At 39.8% G+C, this 21,832-nt stretch overlaps 1 protein-coding gene across 5 annotated transcripts in view; it reads left to right on the top strand.

Annotated features, from left to right (window-relative positions):
• SATB2 (SATB homeobox 2) overlaps positions 1-21,832 on the top strand; it is a 136,116-nt gene that overhangs the window by 45,013 nt on the left and 69,271 nt on the right. For all 5 annotated transcript variants that reach the window (XM_030952607.1, XM_030952609.1, XM_030952608.1 and 2 more), the window contains one exon: positions 20,328-20,454. In XM_030952607.1, the coding sequence (XP_030808467.1) occupies positions 20,328-20,454 (127 nt within the window). The remainder of the gene's footprint in view (positions 1-20,327; positions 20,455-21,832) is intronic.

Genomic DNA, 21,832 nt, shown 5'->3' with positions numbered 1-21,832 from the left:
GGAACTTTGCATCCTTAGTAGGAAGAGTTAAGAACAGGAGTGAAAAAGCTGGTAGTAGTAGAGATACTGTCCTGACCTCTTAAAAACATAATGTCCTGACCTCTTAAAACATAAGCATGAGGTGCCTATCTCAGAGAAAAATACTCCTCACAATGGTGGAAACTGAAATCAGGATTCTGCTACTATTGTAATAAGGCCAAAAATTAAACTAGAAAATTTTGACTTGGTGTGAAGACTAAATGAAATAGAAAAATTAAATGGGCATCCAGTGCTGTGATGTAGGGTCCAAAATCAGCTCACACATTGCTGTTAGTTCATAGTTGTTGATGCTGTAGCTTCAACAAGGGATCCTTTACCAGAAAATTAAGCTGGGTTTTCAGTTACAGAACTGTAAATAAAGTCAAATGCTTCTGAAGTCAGTGGAGTTTTTGATTTCCACTGATGCAGTGGAGGGCAGAGGTTGAAACATGATTTGTGTTTCCAGTTGTATTTCAAACTTGTTTTATATGAGGAAGTAAATAATGTGTTGTGAGGTGGGTTGGAATCATAGGCAGCCCAGGTTGACATAATTTTACATATATTAGTATGTGGTTACTGATCCTATACTCAATTCTTTGCAAAGAGCTTGTTTGAGGTGTTCCACCCATGTAAGTTTTCATCTGTATCCTAATATGGAAAGCCACATGCAGTACAACTGTTACTGAGTGAGTTATTTAGCTACAGGAGATACAGGCCAAAGCCATTTTACTACAGAACATTTTTCCTTCCACGAAAGCCATCCTTTTTCAGGATACTTTCTGTTCAATTATGTTCAGAGTAAATTGATTGTTATTTCTAATATATCATCAAAGTTTGGATTTGGGTTCTTGCTTGCTTATGTGAATATCTGAGACATAGTGACTAAGAATGGGATAACAAAATAGGGATTGCCTGTAGGAATCCTCTTACCACTTCAGAGTCATGGAGAAAGACAACCTGTGTCCTCAGAGGCCAGAAGGGTGGGAACTCTAAGACTGAAAGTAAGGAGTCATGTGTGTCTTAATATATGTAAGATTTGACTTGGTTTCAAGTACTTTCTTTAAGATTGGAGGAAGGAAAAAGCTGCAGAGAGTAGGGAGACACATGAAGCCTGGGGTTAAGAGCTTTAAAGTAGGGTAAGGTGTTGTTTTAGTTCTGTGTGTATGTCTGTGTTTGATTGAGGGTGGGGATAGCAAATATCCACTGTTTTGGCAAGGACTGAGAAGTTGGTCTTTAACTTGACTAATATGTATGTGTATGTAGGAAGGTTTTAAAAGAAGCGGAAAATAGTTCTTAATTTGGGCTATTTTTGGTTGAAACAAGGAGAAATACAGTAACTTTTTGTTTCCACAGAACTTTTTAGAAATATTAATTCAAATTAAGATTCATGTATTTTGTGAGGTTTTCATGTAGGGTGGAAAGCAGGGTGCCTTGTCTGATTGCATGTATAAATCAAGATGGTGCCTTCTTTTCTATGAAGCTTAAGGTAAAAGAGTTTTAAAGCCCAAGGTGGTTAAGGCTTGTCTGTAGACTTCTAAATAATATAAAAATGCAAAAGATTTTTATTTGATTAACTCTTAAAAAAAATATTAACAAGGTGCTTATGGATAAACAGTCATCAGAAGCTTTAGAAATTGTGGGAGATTTATGATGTCATATGATGTCATTACAGCAATACGCTGCATTGTAAAACTTCAGAGCAACCACTGCTGTACCACCAGGGTGAATAATGGAGCATTCATTCACTCCTACCAAATTCCAACATCAAATATTCCACAGGCTCTCTTAAAACAGAAATTGTGCCTGTAGGAACATGTACTGAGAAGTAATGTTTCAGAGGGTATAATCAGAGTACCTCAAAAAGAGTGGTAGATATTTTAATTCCCAGAAGTTGTTGTGTTAAAACTGTAGAAAAGAGATTCTTCGAGGTGAAGGCTCTTCAAATGGAAGCAGCTGAAAAAAATCTTGGCTATCTTGTGGGGAACTGGTGAGAAGGAGCACTAGAGGCCAAATGGTGCTCACTTACACCATTCTATGTTTGGGGTAGTGCCAAAGATGAGTGCTTTCCCTGCTGCGACTGGGCTGGGGGAGTACAGCTCTGAGGGGTCTGAGCTACCAGTGACTCTACTCTAAACCACACATAAAACAAGTTTAGCAATCTTGGACTGTTGAACAATGATTCATTTTATAATATGACCGCAAAATGTAGCTGTGTTGGTAATGATTACTTCAAACAGCTCAAGAAGCTGAATGAGCAAAGAGGAGTTGGGATTACCCTTAGCCCTACTGAGTGTCCTTGTTGGGCTGGAGGTCAAGGCTTCCTGGTATAGCTTTTGCTCTGGGCTGCACAGACAGGCAGGGCAGAGCTCTGCCTGCAATAGACAGACAAAGGTCTCATTCTTTAGTGGTAAATGTGCTTTAATAGCCACCACTGTATACTAATACTTAAAATGAAAGGAAATGTTAAGTCTGCTGTATGTTACTTGTTCAGGACGTTAACAGCTGTATGGCAAATACGTCTAGAGTAGAGGAGGGAGAGGAAGATACAAGCAACTTTCATAGCCATCCTTTCATATCTGTAATTACATCCAGACTTAGCAGCAGTGTCATTTCATTTTGCAAAGGAGCGTGGCAGCCCTTGAAGTGAGATTTGTTGGTGTTCAATCCCACACGGTAGAAAAGGTCCATTGTGCTCTGACCTGCTTTAAAACAAACCATACTAAACCATGCATGCATACTCAAAGAGTCCCCCCTTTTTATAGACAACTACCATTTGTTGCAAGGGTTGCTATGGCAAACCAGGGCAGAAAATCCTGTCTTGATGTTAAAGTGAAATACTCAGAAATTGTAAGAAGACAGATTTTGAGAATATAAATTAATTAAATGGCAGTAATTGCATTATTGCACTATCTTGCCAGCGAAATAGCTATTCCTGTGAGAGTCTATTACTGTGTTAGGTCTTGGAGCAGAGTGTAATTTTTTGAATGTGCTCTAGGTTTTCAAAATCTGTCTTTGAGCTTTTATTTAATTCTAATTAATGATAAATAGTAGCTTAGCCTTGCAGAGGTGGTCATCATCCGGTGTGATCAAGTTGTTAAATCTGCAAGAAGACTGAATAAGCATTTGCAGTTTGGGCTTTAAACTGACAGAAATAGTTAATTCTAACCTCACCAAATCTGGCCTACACAGCTGCTGGATAGTTTGCTGGTTTGGGATCATTGTGTTTGGGTTCGGACAGGAAATGTTGTGTTTCTTCGAGATAGAAGTCCTACAGTGTCTAATGTGCCTTTTGCTCCTTGGCTGCTGGAGGTGCAAAGTGTCAGGCAAGAAGGGGACTTCTATGGTACATTGCTTCGTTTGAGAGAGAAAGGAAAAAACCAAGGCTTTTTTTGCTGCTTGTCTTATTCAGCCCCCCATGTCATGAGTACTTAACAGGTCTGACCTTACTGCAGTTGTGCCCTTCTTCAAATCAGCAATGAAATGATGAAGAATAAGCGTCAGAAACAGAACTGATAAAATAGATGCTGCCTAGTGTCTTTTTAGTGCAATTAGAAAAAGATGCTTGGAGTTTTTTTTTGCTTTAAATTCTGAAAACAAAACAGTTTTGTCTCCTTATATCTATAAGAGTTACTCACTAAAGTATTTCCTTGCATTTTTAAGTGGGTCTGTGTTATTGTCCTTTGATAATATTTTGGGAGAAATGAAGATGAAAATGCTTGTTTCCCACATCTGACATAGGAGATTCTGGTTTAAAGGGAGAAAGAAAACAAACCACTACATAGAAAAAAAATGAGCAATGTTTTCTGTAGATGCATTACCTTGGACCATGAAGAACCTCACTCAGGGTGCCCTGGTGAGTGAAGTCCTTTCTGTAGGTGTTCTCCAAGCATCTCTGGTCTTTGCTCTGTTGATCTCAGTTGATCAATCAGCCTCTGCTTGGCTGAATGCAGGCACAGGCCGGTGGCTCTGCGTTGATTATGCCAATATTGCCAGTCTTACGAATTGACCATCTGCTGTTTGCTTTTGTATGCACTTAAGAATCAGGCAGGAAGAGCACTGGCAGTTCCCTAGGATTAGTACTTATATGAAAGTTCAGGAACTCTAGAATCTTCTCAGTTTTGCCACTGCCTATTTGTCTTCAAAAAGTCATCTTTAGCTGTACTACTAGCACAGCTTGCTGTAGGTTGTTCTGTTGGTTAACAGAGGTAAATACGTGCTTCTGTCAAACTTCCAGACTTCATTTTAGTACCCCGACAGTGTCACTTTGTACATTCTCCTTGGAATGCCTTGGTCCCTTTGGTTCCTGAGTAGGCAGTAGACTGGCCAATGCATCCAAAGAATGGAATGTGACAAAGCTTCTGTGTTGTGGATTGAATTTTATAAGATTGGAAGAGGAACCAGCATGTTCCCAATGGGAATTTAAAAAAAGAGGAATGTAAAAATGTTTCTAACTAGTTCATGTCAGCATCTTAATCTGGAACTGGCTGTGTCTAATGCAAGATGCTTTTCATGCCATTGTGTTTGCCAGCTACCTCTTAGACTAAGGCATCTGCAGTGATTCAAGAGTTCAACTTTGTGATAGAAAAAGAAAGGCACTTGTGCAATATCATTAAAAGCTGAGCCAATTTTTTTTTAATATTACTTACTTGAATTCACTGTCTTTCCTAGTATTTTGTGAGGCATTCTTCTTCCTTGTTGCATTTGTTGTTATTCAATTGAGAGATTTTTCACTACATTACCTACCTTAAAATGATCTCATTTTCAAGGATAAAATTAAGGAGTGCTGAAAACCTGGATGTTTTAATTGTCACTAGTGCAGAGATTAGGTAGGTGGCTGTGTGCTTTGGAAAGGAGTTTTGTATCCGCTTACCAACTTTTCTTAAAATGACAACTAAATAATTTTAAAAATACAGAAAAGGTTGATTGACAACTACTTTTTAATATGTGTTGCAGACATTCCATACTAGTAAACATACGCATAAAACATTGTAGCTGCAACTATAACATTCATGTTTATTAGATGCTTTTTACACTATCTCTGCATTGTAAATGAATAATATTTATTTTAAATGCTGTATTTTTCCTCTATGGTTGCAACCACAATTAAACAGATTCCCTGTGTGGAATTATATCCCCAACTACTTCCTCCCAAGGTATTTTTAAACTTTTTGCCTGAATGATGTGCATTATTTTAATTACAGCACATAATAATTATCTGGAAGATATTGGTTATTATGTCAGTCCGAGGTGGCACTTAAGTCCTTTTCTTCTCACAATTAACAGAATAATATTTGTTTCAGAGGTGGGCAGGGATATGAACCCCAGTTAAACCCTAGCACTCATGTCGTTATTGTAGCAGGGGAAAGCAAAGGAGCAGGTCCCTCCCTGGGTGGAAGCACCGGGAACAAACGGGTGGCTGTATTTGTTTTGGCAGGCTGAAGCTGTTGTGAGTCTGTAGTCCCAGCCAAAACCAAGTGAGCTTGGACTTGACTTGAGCTGTTTCTCAAATGTTTTTGTGAACTCTCACTTTTTTTTTTTTTAATTCCCCATGTTGTTTTAATTATATTTCTCAGTGCTGGGAACATCACACTAGATCTTCCATGTTTCGGGATTATTTGTGAGAAGATTTCTCATCAGCAAAATTAAGCAATTGTTTAACAAAAAGTCTTCATTGGTTAGAGTAAAATCTGAGCTCAGATGTGTGATCACATAAGGGAAAATTCCATTGAGACTTGGGGTGGAATGAAACCCCCTCCTTAATACTTTTGTCTAACATATGTCACTGTATTAAAAATAATTACTTTGGTTCCTTCGAGGGGAAGAAGAAGGGTTTTTTTAAAACCTGGAATTCTATATTGAGTAGGCAAATAAACTCCTGAGATTGCTTTCATTGGAAAAGGATATTTTAAATGGTACCTTTTACTTGAACGTTGGCCAGTTTAATTTAGATTATTGCTTCTGACAATTAACCTCGTGTTGGGCTGCACTTGTCTCATTAGCAATGTGGAGAGTGATGAACTTGGATCCATGAGAGCTCAGCTCTCACCTGGGAAACTCCCCCGCCAAGGCTGTGCCGCTGCTTATTAACAAAGTATTAACAATTTATTAACAAATCCACCTCAAAGCCGTCTCTGGAGGGCTGGGACTAAGGGATTAAACAAATATATTAGTAGTCTTTTAAAATTCTTAGAATATTTTTGCCAAGAGAGAAAGTTAAACAGCAGACGAGACACAGACATAAGTTTAAAAAATATATTGTTTCGAGATGATTTGGTTTTGGTGTTTTCCTTTTCAAACTTTTTGTAGTTTGAGACAGAGTTCCACCTTTGAAATTTATCTGCTTAAAAACAAGTTTTTAAATAAAAAGGGAATAGCGTGAGAGAGAGTAAGAATATGGCTAAATAATTAAAGATTAAAATTCTTAAATTCTGTTTGAATGTAATGCTTCATCTGCCAGGAAATGATCAGTTGATTTGTTTTTCATTTAAGCAAACTAGTTACACAAATTGTGGTTTTATGAACTGATTCTCTTTTTCTCCCCTGATTTTTATCCACCAAAGCAAGATATCTGTTACTTCCACAATCTGCTGCTCTGCATTATACAGGGAATATTCTGAAATAATGTCATCTTTTGGTGGTGGTTTGGCAAAAAAAAGGATTGAACATAATTTTGTGCAATAGGAATAATGACTTAACCAACTTTGTATAGCTTGAAAGCTTCTCGTATAAATATTGTCAGAGAATGTCCATACCCCAAGATGAAATACAAAGAATTTTCTGGCATTTCTTGGAGAAACAGCTGAAAAAAACTTGTTTGCTTTTCAATTTTTTTTTTTAACTTCTTATGTGCTTTATTTTTGAGTTATAACAACAAGCTGTGTACTTGTGTCTAATTTTACAACATACATATCAAATTTGTGGTGTCCAGAGTTAACACAACAACACATATCTTTATGTGCAGGAAGGGGGAAAAGTGTTAGTTCCTGAAGTAAGTTGTTGTTTTTTTCCTTTTAATGTTAATTAACTTTGTGTTATATTGTATCAGCTTCCTACAAATACTTCTACTGATACTTTCTTTACTGTGGCTATGCACATAATATTTGCATTCACTTAAAATATATCACACCTGCTATTTAGAAATACTTATTCCATTGAATATCTGATAATGCATACATGACAGCAGATCCAAAGAGAATATATCAAAAGTGAGTTGTTGTGGCAGTAAACTGGGTTATTTTAGTGGAAAAATGGAATGTTTTCCTGTCCTTGGCTGCAGTGAGGGAGGGGTGTGTGCAGCTGGCCTGTTGGCTGTGCAGCCCATATGTGCACAGTGAAGAGGGCTAATGCCGAGGTGTGAATTGACTGGCAGCCATCACTACGCCTGCCTGCTCTGCTCCTTCCTCATCTACCACTGCAGCTTTCCCTGCCCTGGGAACTGCACCTTGGCATTTTCTGTACTGCCCCACTCTGTATGGGCTGAGCAGGCACCCTTGGGCATGGCTCTTCTGGAGCAGGCATCCCTGGCTGATCCTTCTTATGGCACTTCTAGTGCTCTCTTCCTCTGTTTATAAATTTGAGTAAAATGCGTGGGAAGAAGATGGGAAGAAAAGTCATGACTCAAGCCAAACAGCATGTAACTCGTTCCCTTGGGGGTAGGAGGAAGGGATATTGGGGGTTGTGGTCTGGAGATTTATTCCTGTGGAGCTGGGAGGTGCTGACCGTCATTCAGAGACGGGAGCAGCGAGGTGTGGGCAGGAGGAGGAAGGTGACAGTGATGTGGCTCTGGTGGATGGGTGAGCAGGCACTGACCAGCAGAGCTGCTTGCCCTGAAGGATTCTCAGACAGGGTTGTTTCATCTTATTCACTATGACAAATCTGAGATCTGTTTTAGCAGAAAAGAAAACCTATTCATTGATTTTCAAGCTTAAAATTGAAATGGTTTTCTTTGTACCCAAGAAGGGCCTAAAAGGCTGTTAACAAGGTTGAGACCATTTTCTGGGTGGGGGCACTTTCTGGTGGGGAGTTGTGCTGTCTCACTAAGGCTGAGGGAGAGTGTGCATTGTTCTTGCCCATCAACCTGTCAAGCCTTCCTGTGTTTTGTGAGACACAGCAAATTCCTTTTCCTCTACTGGCAGAAAACTCCTCAGCCATAATAATAGTATAATTTTGCAGTTCTGCCAAGATTGCTCAAAGGTTTTGGTTGTGATACATAGTTACATGGGCTAATACTTCCTTTCAAGATAAAAATTACTCAAAAGATGCTTTGAGTATGACATTCCTTTTGTTTATGTAGGACATATGGAGGTACTCACCACAGTTAATGGAATATGAAGCTTTTTGTACACTGCATACCTGGATAAAAGCTGGCTTAAGTCCCTAAATGCCCCCATTTCATTTGTAAAGAGCTTTTTAGCTTAACCTTAACACAGAGTATTTAGATTTCAGACTCCTATCTTACTTTTTCTAAATGAGCAACGTTCTTTAGACATCTCCAGATGAGGGGCTTCTGTATCTTGAGTTCACTTCTTTGAACATGTGACAAAAAACATTTCACCTGAGAAGTAGGTAAAGGAGGTAACAGAGAGGCCACTGTTTTGGGCCTCCAGCAATGAATTTATTCCTGGTTATGAAGATTGGATGGACCATAATTTTCAGTATGGCTTGACTGGACACCCTCTTGAATTTCATCAGTGCAACATGTTTAGTCTAGAGCAGTTTACCTAGACTAAGCCATTTCTCACAAAATCCTATAGATTAATCTCTAATTTATCAATTTTGTTGAATATTTAATTTTACTCTCCTAGATTTGCAGTTTTAATGGTGGGGCTGTGATCTTTTCCGTCCACGCTGCAGTGATGACTAGTCACACTGACTGGGACCCTTACTGCATGAGCTTTTCAAATGAGTTCATCTGTGATAAACTGTAAGCCAGGGTCATCACATGGGGAAGTGAGAGCTGTTTTAGTGCTCCTCTGATTGGATTTTCATCCACCATGAACTCAGATGTCAAATGAAGAAAGGAGGGTATTTTTTTGCTGATTAGGACTTACAAATAGTCTTAAGTGTCAATTACTATAGTATTTTAGACAGCTCATATTTTTAGGATAATTCTATAGTTCCAAAGTTTTTTCTTACTCAGAAAGCCTTTATTTCTTTGGTGTGCATACCTGTCTTAAGACTTCCAATATGAAACAACCAGTAACACTCCATGCCTCCAAATGAACAATAGGCTTTGGGGGAGTGAAATAGACTTTCATTAAGATGCAGATACCCACAGCGCAACCCACGTTCCACCACCTGAGTGAGTGCCAAGAGCAGAGAATAGATCCTGGCTGTGGGAAACGGCTGTGTCGGCAGGAACCAGATTGAGGCTTTTCCTCCAGGGTGACCTTTGAAATCAATCAGATTGTGAAAACGATAGACTTCCCAAAACTGCCTTGGTGTGTTGGGCTAGTAATGCTCCCTAGTAATGCTGAGGTCTGCTCTGGTTCCCTATGCCAGTAAGGAAAAGAGAATATATCTGGATTATATGAGGGCTGTTCAGCCTGTTCTTTGAGTAGATGTATGCAGTGTCTTCATCTTCCTACATAAGACTTTGTGAAGTAAGTATTTATATCTTGTTTTCTGCTGTAGCACGATACTATTAGTTGAAATCCCTAGTCAGATACTCTTTATTTGTGGTACAGAGAAGAATGCTGGCAGCAGTATAGGTTGTGTCTTATGGTGAAATGGTATCTCTGGTAGATTCCAGGGATTTTCCAGTGCTGGTGCCATGTTCTGAATAAGGCATCATCCCACTTTCTTTAATTATATTCCCCCAAACTGGGAATGGGCCTCTAGATTCCTTTTCTGCTTTCGCACACAGAAGCTGTGCGTATGTGGGCCCAAGACACCTGGGGCTTTGGGAGATGATTAGAAATGACAGTCTTTCCTCCCTTTTCTCTTGAAATATCACCCTGCAGCATTTTTTATCTCTTTGATTTGAACATGAGATAGGGTTTAGGAAAGAGAAAGAAGTGGTGAGAGGAGGTAATAGAGCTCTACAGCATCTCACAAGGGTGTTCACAGTGCCAGTGCCACCAGTGCTTGAGGCTTGGAGAGTCTGTCCATGAAATCCTCACGCTGGTTTTGGCTGGGATAGAGTTACTTTTCTTCACAGCAGATCCACAATTTCTATATGTGGTGATTACGTGACAATCTTAGCTGCTACTAAAGAAGTGGGGAACTGGAAATGCTTCTGAGCATGATGTGTGTGTGCTGCAAACTTCCAGATCGAAAATGTTAATAACTTTTTCCAGTCTTTTACCATGTGCACAGAAATTTATCATTTAAATTAAAAAAATAGTTATTTCTGTCTTTCTATTTTTTGGTCGCCTCTTCACAAAATGACTAACGTGAAGTTAAAATGCTAACAGGATCCAAAAAGGATCTGGTGGCTTTGTAAGAAAATAGGTTCAGTTCTAGGAAGATGTGGGCTAAGAAAACAAATCTAGGTTCATTTCAGCATTAATGTGGGCTCATCAACAGTACAAGGGAAAACTGTTTTTTCTGAGTCTGGTAACAGTTCCTGCTTGCTCTGAGTCATCTCCTCTAGTGGTGAACTAGTCTTTTTTTTCCCGCTTTTGTTTTCTGTTGATACGAAATGTAACATAGTTCAGTAACCAGCAGAGCTTTATTTAGACTTTCAGAAATGCAGAATTTTTTGCTCTTCCTGGGAATAAAAGAAAGAGACGGGGAACTTCAGATCAGATTATCAACTGGAATAAGTGTCAGTAAAGGAAAATTTCTTATTTAATTTAATCAAATTCATCTAAATTTGCAATGCTGTGCAAATTAAGAACTGGCATTATTAAAATGTATTTTGAAAAGAAATACAACCTTAAAGATACTATTCTCTGTCTCTCTCTAGTCGATCAATTTGTAAGGCAAGGGAGAGGTTTAGTCCCTTACCTTCTGCCTGTTTGTGCTGTGAGTGAGACCTGAGCCTGAGTATCAACAAACAGTGCCTGTTCTTAAATATACATGTGCATGCAGATTTTAATGGATACTTCTACTTCCATAAAAAATTTTCATATAAAAATGCTGAAATAGAAGTGTTACTACCTCCCTTGTTAACTGCTTCGTGGTGGAATTAGTTTTTAATTGAATGTCACTAGAGATACTGGGATCAACTTGTGGATATTTTTTGATCCTGGCTGGCTGGATCTGGCTATACTCTTACAGTAAGGCAGCTACAAAGAGCAGAGGGCTTCAGAGTTTAATGGCAAAAATTACAGCAACTGTGTCTTCACTTACTGCATTCATGTTGAATTAGTGGAAGCAGTCATTTGAGATTATCAGTAAAGTCCTCAATCCCTCTATTTCCTCAGCAATACTTGTTTTTCTGTCCTGATAGTTAGATGCTGCCCTACTAGTTTTTCAGTTATTCATGTTGTTTTTTTTCTCATGGAAGTTAAGAACCAAATGTCTGGTGGGAGGAAAGAAAAGACAGAAGGCAAACCAAAAGTAGTAATTTAGTGAAAAAAACCATTCTGCTAGTTTTATACAGAGTAAGGAAAACCCCAAGACACAAATCTTAGACTAAAGAGATTAAGCTGTTAAACTACATAGGCCAGAATATGAAACTGCATTAGTTTAGGGGTTTATTTGTGCAGCACAGCATGCTGTATGCCCTTATTTTTCTTTGGACTTGAGACCCAGGAATTTTCAAATCTACCTGTAGTTGACTCCACACAAAGATAGTTGGCTACTGTATGTTTGCAGTCTGAGCCAGACTTTCAGTGCTCTCTGTAGCTGTTGCTGTGAGTGGGCAGGATATTCAGATTCATACAAGGCCAGATAATGTCTGTAGGCTTAATTCTAAGCTTATTATCCTCTACAATGTCCTGTTAGCAATGCTCTTTTATAACCTTTCAAACGTGTTTTATATATTCAGCTGCAATGCCATGCTATTGTGCTGTTTCCTCTGCTCAGTAGTCTGACTTTCCATGTGAAGCTTATAGGCAAGCATTGAAGCTGGGTGAATTTGAAGGAGTTTAGGGCATTGACATCTTTTTAAAAACAGATGCAGGGTTTTTCCCAAAGAGGGAGAATGTCTTCTACTTCTTCTCTTCTCTATTGGGAAATACATAAAATTCAAGAAAGGCTTCAGGGAGGTAGGGACCAAAGGCCATTTGCCCAGATACCCTGTTTTTGCTGAATGTGTCATGAGGCAGATTGTCTTGGTGGCAATGGGCTGGCAGAAAGCTGACAAGAAAGGTTGGACAGCAAATGTTTATGTAAAGCTCTGGTCCTTTCACTCATGTACAGCCCTTTATAGGTGGTGAGGTGGCAGTACGGTCACCTGGTCCAAAATCTGTGGTGAGATGATCTCAGCATTGTTTATGGCTGTTCAGGAACATGTGCAGTGGAGAAAAGCAGCACCTGTTGAGTACACTTGCATTCATGTTTCTTAGCAACTGAGGCAACTGCCCTAAAGCCCCAGTTCTCAGTCTGTAAGGCTGAGCTGGAAGCCCACTGCAGGTCCCCACTGGCTGTCTGTGCTTATGTTGGCTCTCAGGGAGGCCCTGAATTAGGGACAGGTCCTGGTGCCACACTGGGATGGCAGAGTAGCACATTTTGCCAGGGACCCTGAGACTCAAGGAGACACAGCTGATGTCCAGAGCAAGAGGGACAGCTGTGGTTTTAAGATGGCAAAGCAAACCTCTACTCATGGCAGCAGCTAAAGAAGCTCTTAGATCAAGGAATAAGCTGAGCTGTGACAGTCTGGGTTTCCAGGGTGTTCAGCAGGCACTGCTCCCTGGGAGGAGGCACGGCCTGTGCTCCTGGTGTCCCAGGACTAAGCTAGGAACAATCTTACCATTAGAGCACAGATTGCCCAAAAGGCAGTAATTTCATGCAGAGATGGGTGGAGTGCCCTGCTCTGGGAATTATGTGGGGATGATGTTAGTGACATGCAGTGGGTGCTGGAATCCTGTGGGCATTGGGTCTGCTGAATAATACCTCTGAGAGTGCCCTGGTGTGAGGGTGCCTCTCAGGAAGGGCAGCCTGGTGGAGGGTGAAGCTGAACTCCAGGCTGGCAGGGTTATGAAAGACACCTGGATGCAGTAGTCTTTCTGTCATGAGTTGTCATGGTTTGAGAGACTTTGTATTGTGCCCTGGAAGTGATACTTAGAGGAGTGGTTCTCTTTCTCAGATGAGAGAAGTGGACTTCTCTCTCTTTATGCATTTCTTGGTGTCAAAGGTCAATGCAGACTTACCCTAAGAATGACAAAAGACAGATATTATGCAGGACTGTGTGTGGTTTTCCTCAGTAGAGGTGGTAGTTTTGTAAGTAATACAGGAAATGTAAAAAATACTTCAGAATCACAGAGTATTCTGAGTTGGAAGAGACCCACAAGGATCATTGAATCCACTCTGGAAACTTAAGTGAATGGCCTGTTGTTTTGTTTTTTTTAATAGTACTTCCTGTGCTTCCTTGCCCTTCTATTTATTTGTGGTATTCCTGTTCTATCATATAACAGTTTTAAAAATAATCCCCTGAAGTAAATAGCATCAATTTTTTTTTCCTGTTTCCTTACCAATTATTGACTGTTTTTTCAAACTGAATAGAGGATGGAAAATTAAATAAAGACTTCCAAAATAACAAGCTCCAGAAAATTTTATTTAATTTGTGGCTTCATTCTGTTCACTCTCTCTCCCTCCACCTCATTTTTTCTTTTTTTAAGAAGATCTTTATTAATTTAGTCTAGTAACTTAGTGCCTATATTAAATTAATCTAATAAAAGTCAGGGTCCTCACATAACGTTTCCCAAATGTGAAGCAGCATCTATTACATGAGGCACAATCTTTTTACTGTAAAATGTAAACCTGGTATATGGCATTACAAGCCATTAAACATTTAGTGTATGTTACTTAACTCAGATACTTCAATACAGTCATGCTGGAGGAAAGGAACAGGCAATGCTAGCATTCAAAAAATTAAAAACGCAAAACCAAGCTTCATGTATCAAAATGATTTTCATCTATGAAAGTAATCTGAAGTTTGGCATTAAATCTCGTAACACAGTCTTTCTATTGATGGTTACACCCATAATTCCATAATTTTTTAAATATATAGTAATATAAATATCATATGTAATAATGTAATTGCATAGTCTATATTAAGGTCTGTGTACTGATACAGATGTGCAAGCCAGAAAGTGTTTAAATTGACTGGCTGATAGGTGTGTTGTTTTGTGCTCTAAACCATCACTGGTACGCAGAGTTTATGAGAGCATTTTTAAACAGCAAGAGCAAAGACTTCCAGCAGCAGCAGCAGTTCAGGGGGCTTTGTGCTTGGAGAACTTTGTGTGGCTCGCTGTGTTTTCCCCTTGGGTGAAGGTCGCCCTTTTGTGCAGAGCCCTGAAGTTGCACAAGTCTCATGAGCTGGGGTGGAGCATTCGTCAGTCAGGGGTTGTGGGTGTTCCTGTTGATTTGTGGATGTGTACATCACAGTGTAATCACATAGTTTATTCCTGTTCTCTCACTGAATTATTTATTAAGGGCTGAAATGAGGAAGGAGGGGGATTCTTTTGTATTGGCATAAGCATAGGATTATGTTTGTTTGTGTGCTTTCAGTCACTAACTACATCACCGATATGTCAATTGGCAGAATACAGTCTACCTCACATGTTGGGATGTTGCAAAGTTCAATTAATTAACATTTTTTAAGTGCATTGGGACCCTCTGATGAAAGATGCTTTAGAAGTATGGGAGAGTATTCTGCTGATTATGTTTCCCATCTATTGCCCCAATGTGTCATTGATTGAAATTCAGTAGAATAATATTGGCACACCCTTATAACAATGGGCAAAGGCAGTATTGCATTTTCTTAGATTTTCCAAAAAGCTTGAAAAGACGGCTCAATAGTATAATACAAAAATTAATATAATCAGTTAATTTTCTGGTAATTTTTCCTGTTGCTTTTTCATCCTTTCTGCTTGAAAAGTCGTTCACTTTGCTGGATTAACAGTAATGACTACAAATTATGGCTTTATGTTGTTACAGTGTGATGATATACTACAGCCAGTGTAGAGGTAAGAAACACAGGTTGAATTGTTATGTACTGCAGGGTAGTGATTTTCTGCAAACTGGTTTATGAATAAATAATTCTTTGTACTTATTACATGGGACAGGCATGTTTTCAATTTCTGTAAGAAAACACAGCTCAACAAAAGAAAATTTCATGCTAAAGCATTGGGACAAGATTCCTTTGAAGGGACAACAGATGCAGTCACTGTCACAGGAGCCTACCCATTTTGGAAGGAAGTCCTGCAATAGTGGCTGATAAAGAAATAGCTTGGTGGTCCCAGAAGTGGGACTTTTATTGGGTATCTCTTTGAGGTCTTTCATTTGGAGCTGTGAAAGAAATCAGAAGTGCTTGGGTGTTAATGCTAACCTGCAGTTTCTCCTGAGTGTCTGTTGTTTTGATAAGAGCTGCTGTTAAAAAGCACAATGTTTGATCAAAACTACTTGATTGAATTCACAAGGCAGCAGCAAGTATTAGTTTTGTTCTTTGACCAGCCCCGTGTTTGCAGGCCACAACTCTCAGGCTGTGGTCTTGGGATCCCTGAGATGCGAGGAAACAAATTCTAGGACACGTGACTAGCTTTTAACCCTGGCACATTAGCATTTTAAAAAAATTACATTAATGCTGCAAATGCATTTGCATTAATACTGCAAGTATCCATTTAAGTTGTAATTCAGGTGTGCTCATAATTTGTGAAAATGAAATCAAGAGTATAGCCATGGTGGGAGCAGGGGATGGTTTGAAAGGAGCCAGTGGCAGGGCATGCTCTGGTCCTGTTTGCTCTGCTTAGCCACAAAAAGGAATTTGGAAAATGCCCCATTTGAAGAGTTTAATTTTACAGCAGTGATGTATTGGAAGGTACCTGAGGTGCTCCAGTAATTGTTATGGGGCTATCCAGGTTAAAAGTTACCTGTGCAGGTGAGTGGGAGATGCAGGACCTGATGTTCATTCCATTTAAGACTTATTCCATAGTCATAGCTAGACTGCGATATGTATGTTCTAAAGCCCAGATGTGGCATTCTTAGAATGAGTGTGCTGTGTGGCTGTCTCCCCATTTGCAAAGACAAATGAGGTTTATAGCCTATATAGATAAATAATTTTCATGGCACTTGAAATTTTCATGTGAACTACATAATAATGGAGATGGTTTGCCAGCTTAGCTGTGTTTTTCTAGAAAGCAGCTTTCTGCTTTTTGTCATTTCATGGTCCTGATCGAAGTAGTTATTCTGGAAGTCTGCTTTAGCCCCAGCATTGCATCCATTCATTTCAAATTTCAGTAGGGTGATGTCCTAGGAATAATCCCAGTGCTTTAGGTGCATCATTTTTTCAAGTGATAAAATAAAGCTCATGAGGATCCAGTGATGAGTTCTGCTGGATATAGAATGGGTCAGCTGTGATATATCAGGGCAAGGCTTCTATTCAGTGTAGTACTCTGCTCTCACTTATGTAGTAACCACTTTCTTCTCCAGAGAAGCTGCTTTTTGAATGAAACTCTGTTGGAAACATGCTGGCAGATCATTGGCCTGAGTGGAGTGACAGCAGTGAATTCAGTGGTTGTTACGTACAAACCTGACACTTGAGCTCACAGAAGTTTGCCACTGATGTGTTCTGCCATTCTTGTGGGTAAAGGGAGTTACACCCACTTTACACAAAGCTACTCTTTTTTCCCTGTCTGCATTTTGGTGAAGCTGAGGCTTAAAGTTAATAAAAGACCTGACTGTAGAAGTACATGGCATTCAAGAACCAACAACCAGTGTGGATAGAGAATCTCTTCTAACATAAGTTTTGAAAAAAAATCTTTTGAGAAAACTGATGTCTTTATTGTCTTTAATTGCCTAACTGGCCAGGGCTGCATTCAGTCATTTCTTGGTGAGGTTAGAGCTGTTCTAGTGTATGGCCATTTCTCAAGTGTGTGCAAGCATTGAAATCTCTTAGCTCTTCCTTCAAAAAACTTTCACGGGAAAAAAGACCCAATAGATACAGGAAAGAGAGACAGATTTGTTAACACAAGAGTTTTGGGAACTCAAGGAAGACGTATTTTTGTATTTCCTGAGCTTTCTGATCTTCTGTGCATTATTCACACATAATTTTGAGAAGGTCTGGAGCTGACAGAGAAGTGATACTCCCAGAGAAGTAGTATGTTCATTAGTAACACAGTGACCTTTCCTCATTCCTGTCTCCTGTCCCACGTGTCAGTTGTGGTAGGATAAAAGCTTAGCCAGGCCAGTTAAAGTGATTTCTTTAAAGGCCCATTTAAAGGTACCATTTAAAGTCAATGAGAGGAACAATAAAAAATGTGTATGTGGAAGTGACTCCTTGCTGCCAGGCTGTTTTCATCTCGAGGTTGCTGTTAGGCTAGAAACACCCAGTCTGGATGAGAAGGGACCTCTTTAGTGGGAAAATTTTGGCCTGCTCAGTTTTTAGTGAGTAGTCATTCAGAGGTGCCTTAATATGCAGAGAGCACATTTGCCCAACAAGCTGGCATCATCTTTCCAAACATAGCCCAAGAGTTGCCTTAAGTACAGTGTTGGTGCCATGAAATAAGCACCTGTGAAGTCTGCTGAGGAGCTGAATGGAAGCCATGGCTTCTGGCTATCGTTTGGACCAGCTTAATGTGCTCTGGAAAAAAATATTTCATACATCATATCAAGCCGGCTGAAAAAATAGCGTGCATCAGCAGTGCTGTAACACAGAGTAAAGGACTCTCAGCAGGTGTTAACGTGCAGAGGCACTGAGCATTATGGTAACACCTGTGTTTGTTTAAATCCAGCCAAAACAATTTCCTCTCCAGTTGTAGAGGAGGATTAAAAAAAAAATAAATAAAAAATCTCCCTAACTTCCAGTAGTAGCAGACATTCCTGCAAAACAATTTGCATAGTATTTCCCATGGTGCACTCTGGCTGCACTGGTTTTTTTTTTCTTTAAACCCTTTTAGTCTGGGGACACCTTTAGTAACTTCAGTGCTTCCCAACCATCTCTTTGTCCTTTGCCAGCATTGCCAGGCCCGAGCAGTTGCAGATGGTGTGCTCTCTGAGTGCTTTCCTTAATTGAATGAAAAATAAAGCCTCTTGTAAAATATTACCAATTTAGATGTGACTTATGGGGCACATATGATGCTTATTTTTTCAATTACATGAAAACTTGGCGGGGTTAAATGTAGGAAGCCAAGTGTTCTGTGAAACTGGTATAGATTTCTGGATTTTTAGGTGATTTTGCTTTAAATTATTATATAGCAAGAGGAGGTAAAGGAAGTCAGCAGCTAAACTGTGTTTTTCCAGCACGTATTTTACGCAGTGGACGCTTGATGCTCATTTCATGACTAATATATGCTGTACTATATGCATTTCTTGTTGTCACCAGAGATAACATTAAGTAAACTATCCCCTTAAGAAAAACAGCTTTTCTTGGCAAGTGGTATATGACTCAAGGAGCCAGCACTGGAGACATACGGTGCTGTGAATGAGTGCTGTGTGTTACTCTACTGGATCTGAGTCCAGGCACTATTTATACTGCAGCATATTCAGCACCAGATTGTTAAATCTTAATACTGAAACAGTGCATCACTGAAATGTTTTTGTTCTGTTTATGTCCCATTTTCAAGCATTGGATATCAAGCAACACTTAGTAACTTTTTGTTTCATTTGGACACTATATCTCTTTGCCAAGAGCTTCTTAATCTGCTCTTGAAGTATTAGCCTGTCTGTACCAGTATGTTACAGTGAAACTTTGTGCCGCTGAGGATGAACTAGGTCACTTCCAGCTTCTTTCAGTGTGTGGTGACAGAATGCCTTGCAAAGCATGTTGGTGGTAAATGCAAAGATTTAAGTGCTACAGACAAGGAGTTGTACTAAAATTATTTCCTCTTCAATCTGTGTAGGAATGGGGAAAAATACTCTATAGCAGGTAGTTCATGGGCTCCTTGTATTCTGTTATTGTCTCTGTGAGAAGCTTTGTTTCACTGTTTCGGTGTGGTGGTTATCTTAGGATCATTTCTGGGAGATCAGGATAAAAGGTTTTTGTCATTTACTGCAGTTCAGTTAGTTCCAGAGCTGGTGAAGAGCTGGGAGTAGAAAGTGAGGAGGAGATGGTTGAAGTTTCTTGGCACCACAACATCCTTCCAGATACCCAAGAGGAGTTCTTGGCGTGCCTGTTATCTCAGAAGAAGTAGTCTTCTCATGTATCAGTGTATTACTTTTTTTCTGGCAGTTGAGTTTATCGATGTCTTTTCAAAGATCACACAGTATATAAAGAAACCTCAGAAGGCATCAGTTTGAATGGGAGAATAGTGTCTTGTAGGGCTGAGCTGAGGAGAGTTAAGTGAGCAGAACAGTGGGGCAATGGGAACACAATGAAGGAGGGAATAAAAGCAGTGGTGGCAATAGTGCAGAACAAGACTGAACTGCTTTGCTGTCATGTAAGATGGTACTGTGGCTTTCTTTGTTTGGTGTCTTCCTGGAAGTCATTCCCGGGATTAGTCATTGTTTTTGGTGTGGGTGGGCCCTCTGTAATTGTCTAAACAGAAATAATACCTCTGCACCAAATGGTTTACCATCCAAGTTTACAGTCTTTGTGACAAGCTCATCCAGAAGAGGTGATGATCCCTATTAAAGAATGAACAGAAGTAGAAATAGAACATACAGCATTCTCCCCCGCCTCCAAAAAGCTATTTTGGATCTGTGGTCAGCAGCTTGCAGTTGTTTCGTTATTTTTTTTTTTCCCCACAAAGAAAATCAACTGTCTGCATAGTGCAACTTGTATCTGGGAGTGAACTCCTCCTGCTTGGTGGGTTTCCATCCACACTGGGAATCGTACCATGCTTAGATTGTAACAGTGCTGAAAGCCCACGCATAGGAATTTTCCTGTTCAAGTCAAAAGTAATGCATTTATTTACTGAAGAGTTTTTGTAGACTGCAAAATCAGAACTAGAAAGTACTTAAAGCTTATTCTAACTTAAAGAACTGGGCTTTAGAACTATGGTGAAGGATGTGAAGGAAGTCTCCTGTGTTTTCTTGCAGTAATTTGAGAGTCAGGAACGTGTCAACAACTGTCTACTTAAGATTTTGAATCTATTCCTGCTCTTCTCCACTGTTTCCTCAGGAGTGAGCTGAACATGTCTTTCTGGGCAAGACTGCAATAAACCTCAAGGCAGATCTTGGATTGCAGGAGCAATCAGCCTTGCTGAAGGGTTTAATAAATGGCTGATAAAATATAAAGTATGGATTTTTTGTTTTCTTTTCAGGAATAATCAAGCTTGGGAGGTGGAATCCCCTCCCTCTCAGTTATGTGACTGATGCACCAGATGCGACAGTAGCCGACATGCTACAAGATGTCTATCATGTTGTGACATTGAAAATCCAATTACAAAGGTGGGTGTTTCTGAACATCTGTCCTTCCCTATTCTCTGAGCTGCTCTGTTGGTTACAGCATTACTACAGAGATTAGCACATCCCGTCTTCATTAATTTCTGGGCTTTTGATGAAATGAAAAGAAAATGGAGAGAAGGGTGGGTCACCTGGCAGCTTCTTGGTGCATGTTCCAACTGATATTGTATGTTTTCTGAAGTAGCAATATGGTAACAGAGAGGGGAAGGGCAGAAGCCCAATCAAGTAAAAATATGGGGCTTTTAGAGGCAGACCTTTCTACAGTCCATGATTTAATGGATTCTTAAGTTCTAATTTTATCAAATAATAAACTCCTTGCCTTTTTCTAGGGGCTGCATTGTGAAAATCCAGGTATTCTGCAGCCAGTTGCTGAGATGTGGAGGAGGGGATCTTTTTTTACTTTCTTTTTTTTTCTCCAGTGGTCTTTCCAGCAAACAGAAGACAAGGAAGGAGAGTGTCACTGCAGCTCCATTTGGTGTTTGGAAAATATTTTCCTTCCCTGAGGGCTAGTTATGATTAGCAAAGCAAGAGCTCCCAACATTTTTACACTTATTTACCCTCCTTTCCTCCCACTCTTCCCTCCTTTTTTCTTCTCCTCTCTTGGCCCTCTAAAGAGTCCTCAAATGTAAGGTCCCTGGCAGTGTATGGCATATGCCAGAGCTGCAGATAAGCCTACATTGCACAGCCTCCTGTAGCTGTATGGCCAGAACATGACAGAGGAAAGAGTAAAAAGTAACAGACAGTTTGAGTAGCTTACTGACAATTCTTTGAAGCTTCGTCTTGAACAGAAGAGGGGCCCACAGGAATCTGTGTGTGTCCTTTGGTGACAGGTACATACCCTCCAACTGTTCCGTTCCGTTTAGAATTTGGAAATAGTTGATGCCTCACTGACATAAAACTTCCAAGCTGCAACATTTCTTGTTGAATCTCTGATGGTACTTGGCTTTTCTGATTTCCATTAACAGGTCTTTCCTTGGTTTTATATACTGTGAAAATTTTTCAGCTGGGCTGCATCTCTGGTATGTAGCTGTAAAAGAATGTCTAGATCCTATAGCTGCTATAGAGCTACCAGGAGTCCATGTAGTCTGTTGTCACATCTGTTTTAGCAAAGGATATGAACCTGACATTAAGGTCTCATTCTTTATCTTCAAAGTGCCTGGATGCCACATAAATAAAAGACAGTCCGTGGCTTTGACATAAAGATGATCACTGGCTACTTGAACTCCTCAAGCACAACTGAAGGTTCAGCACTGAGGGAAAAGCCAGACTGTAAGGGCAAAAGGCAGGACCACCTTCTGGGGCCATTGGAGAGCAGGCATTAAGGCTCTGCAGCAGAAATGGCAGTGACAAGCTTCTCTTACTT

Source organism: Camarhynchus parvulus, chromosome 7 (genome assembly GCF_901933205.1).
Source record: "Camarhynchus parvulus chromosome 7, STF_HiC, whole genome shotgun sequence".
Lineage (NCBI taxonomy): Eukaryota > Metazoa > Chordata > Aves > Passeriformes > Thraupidae > Camarhynchus > Camarhynchus parvulus.
This window is presented reverse-complemented; position numbering and strand designations above follow the sequence as displayed.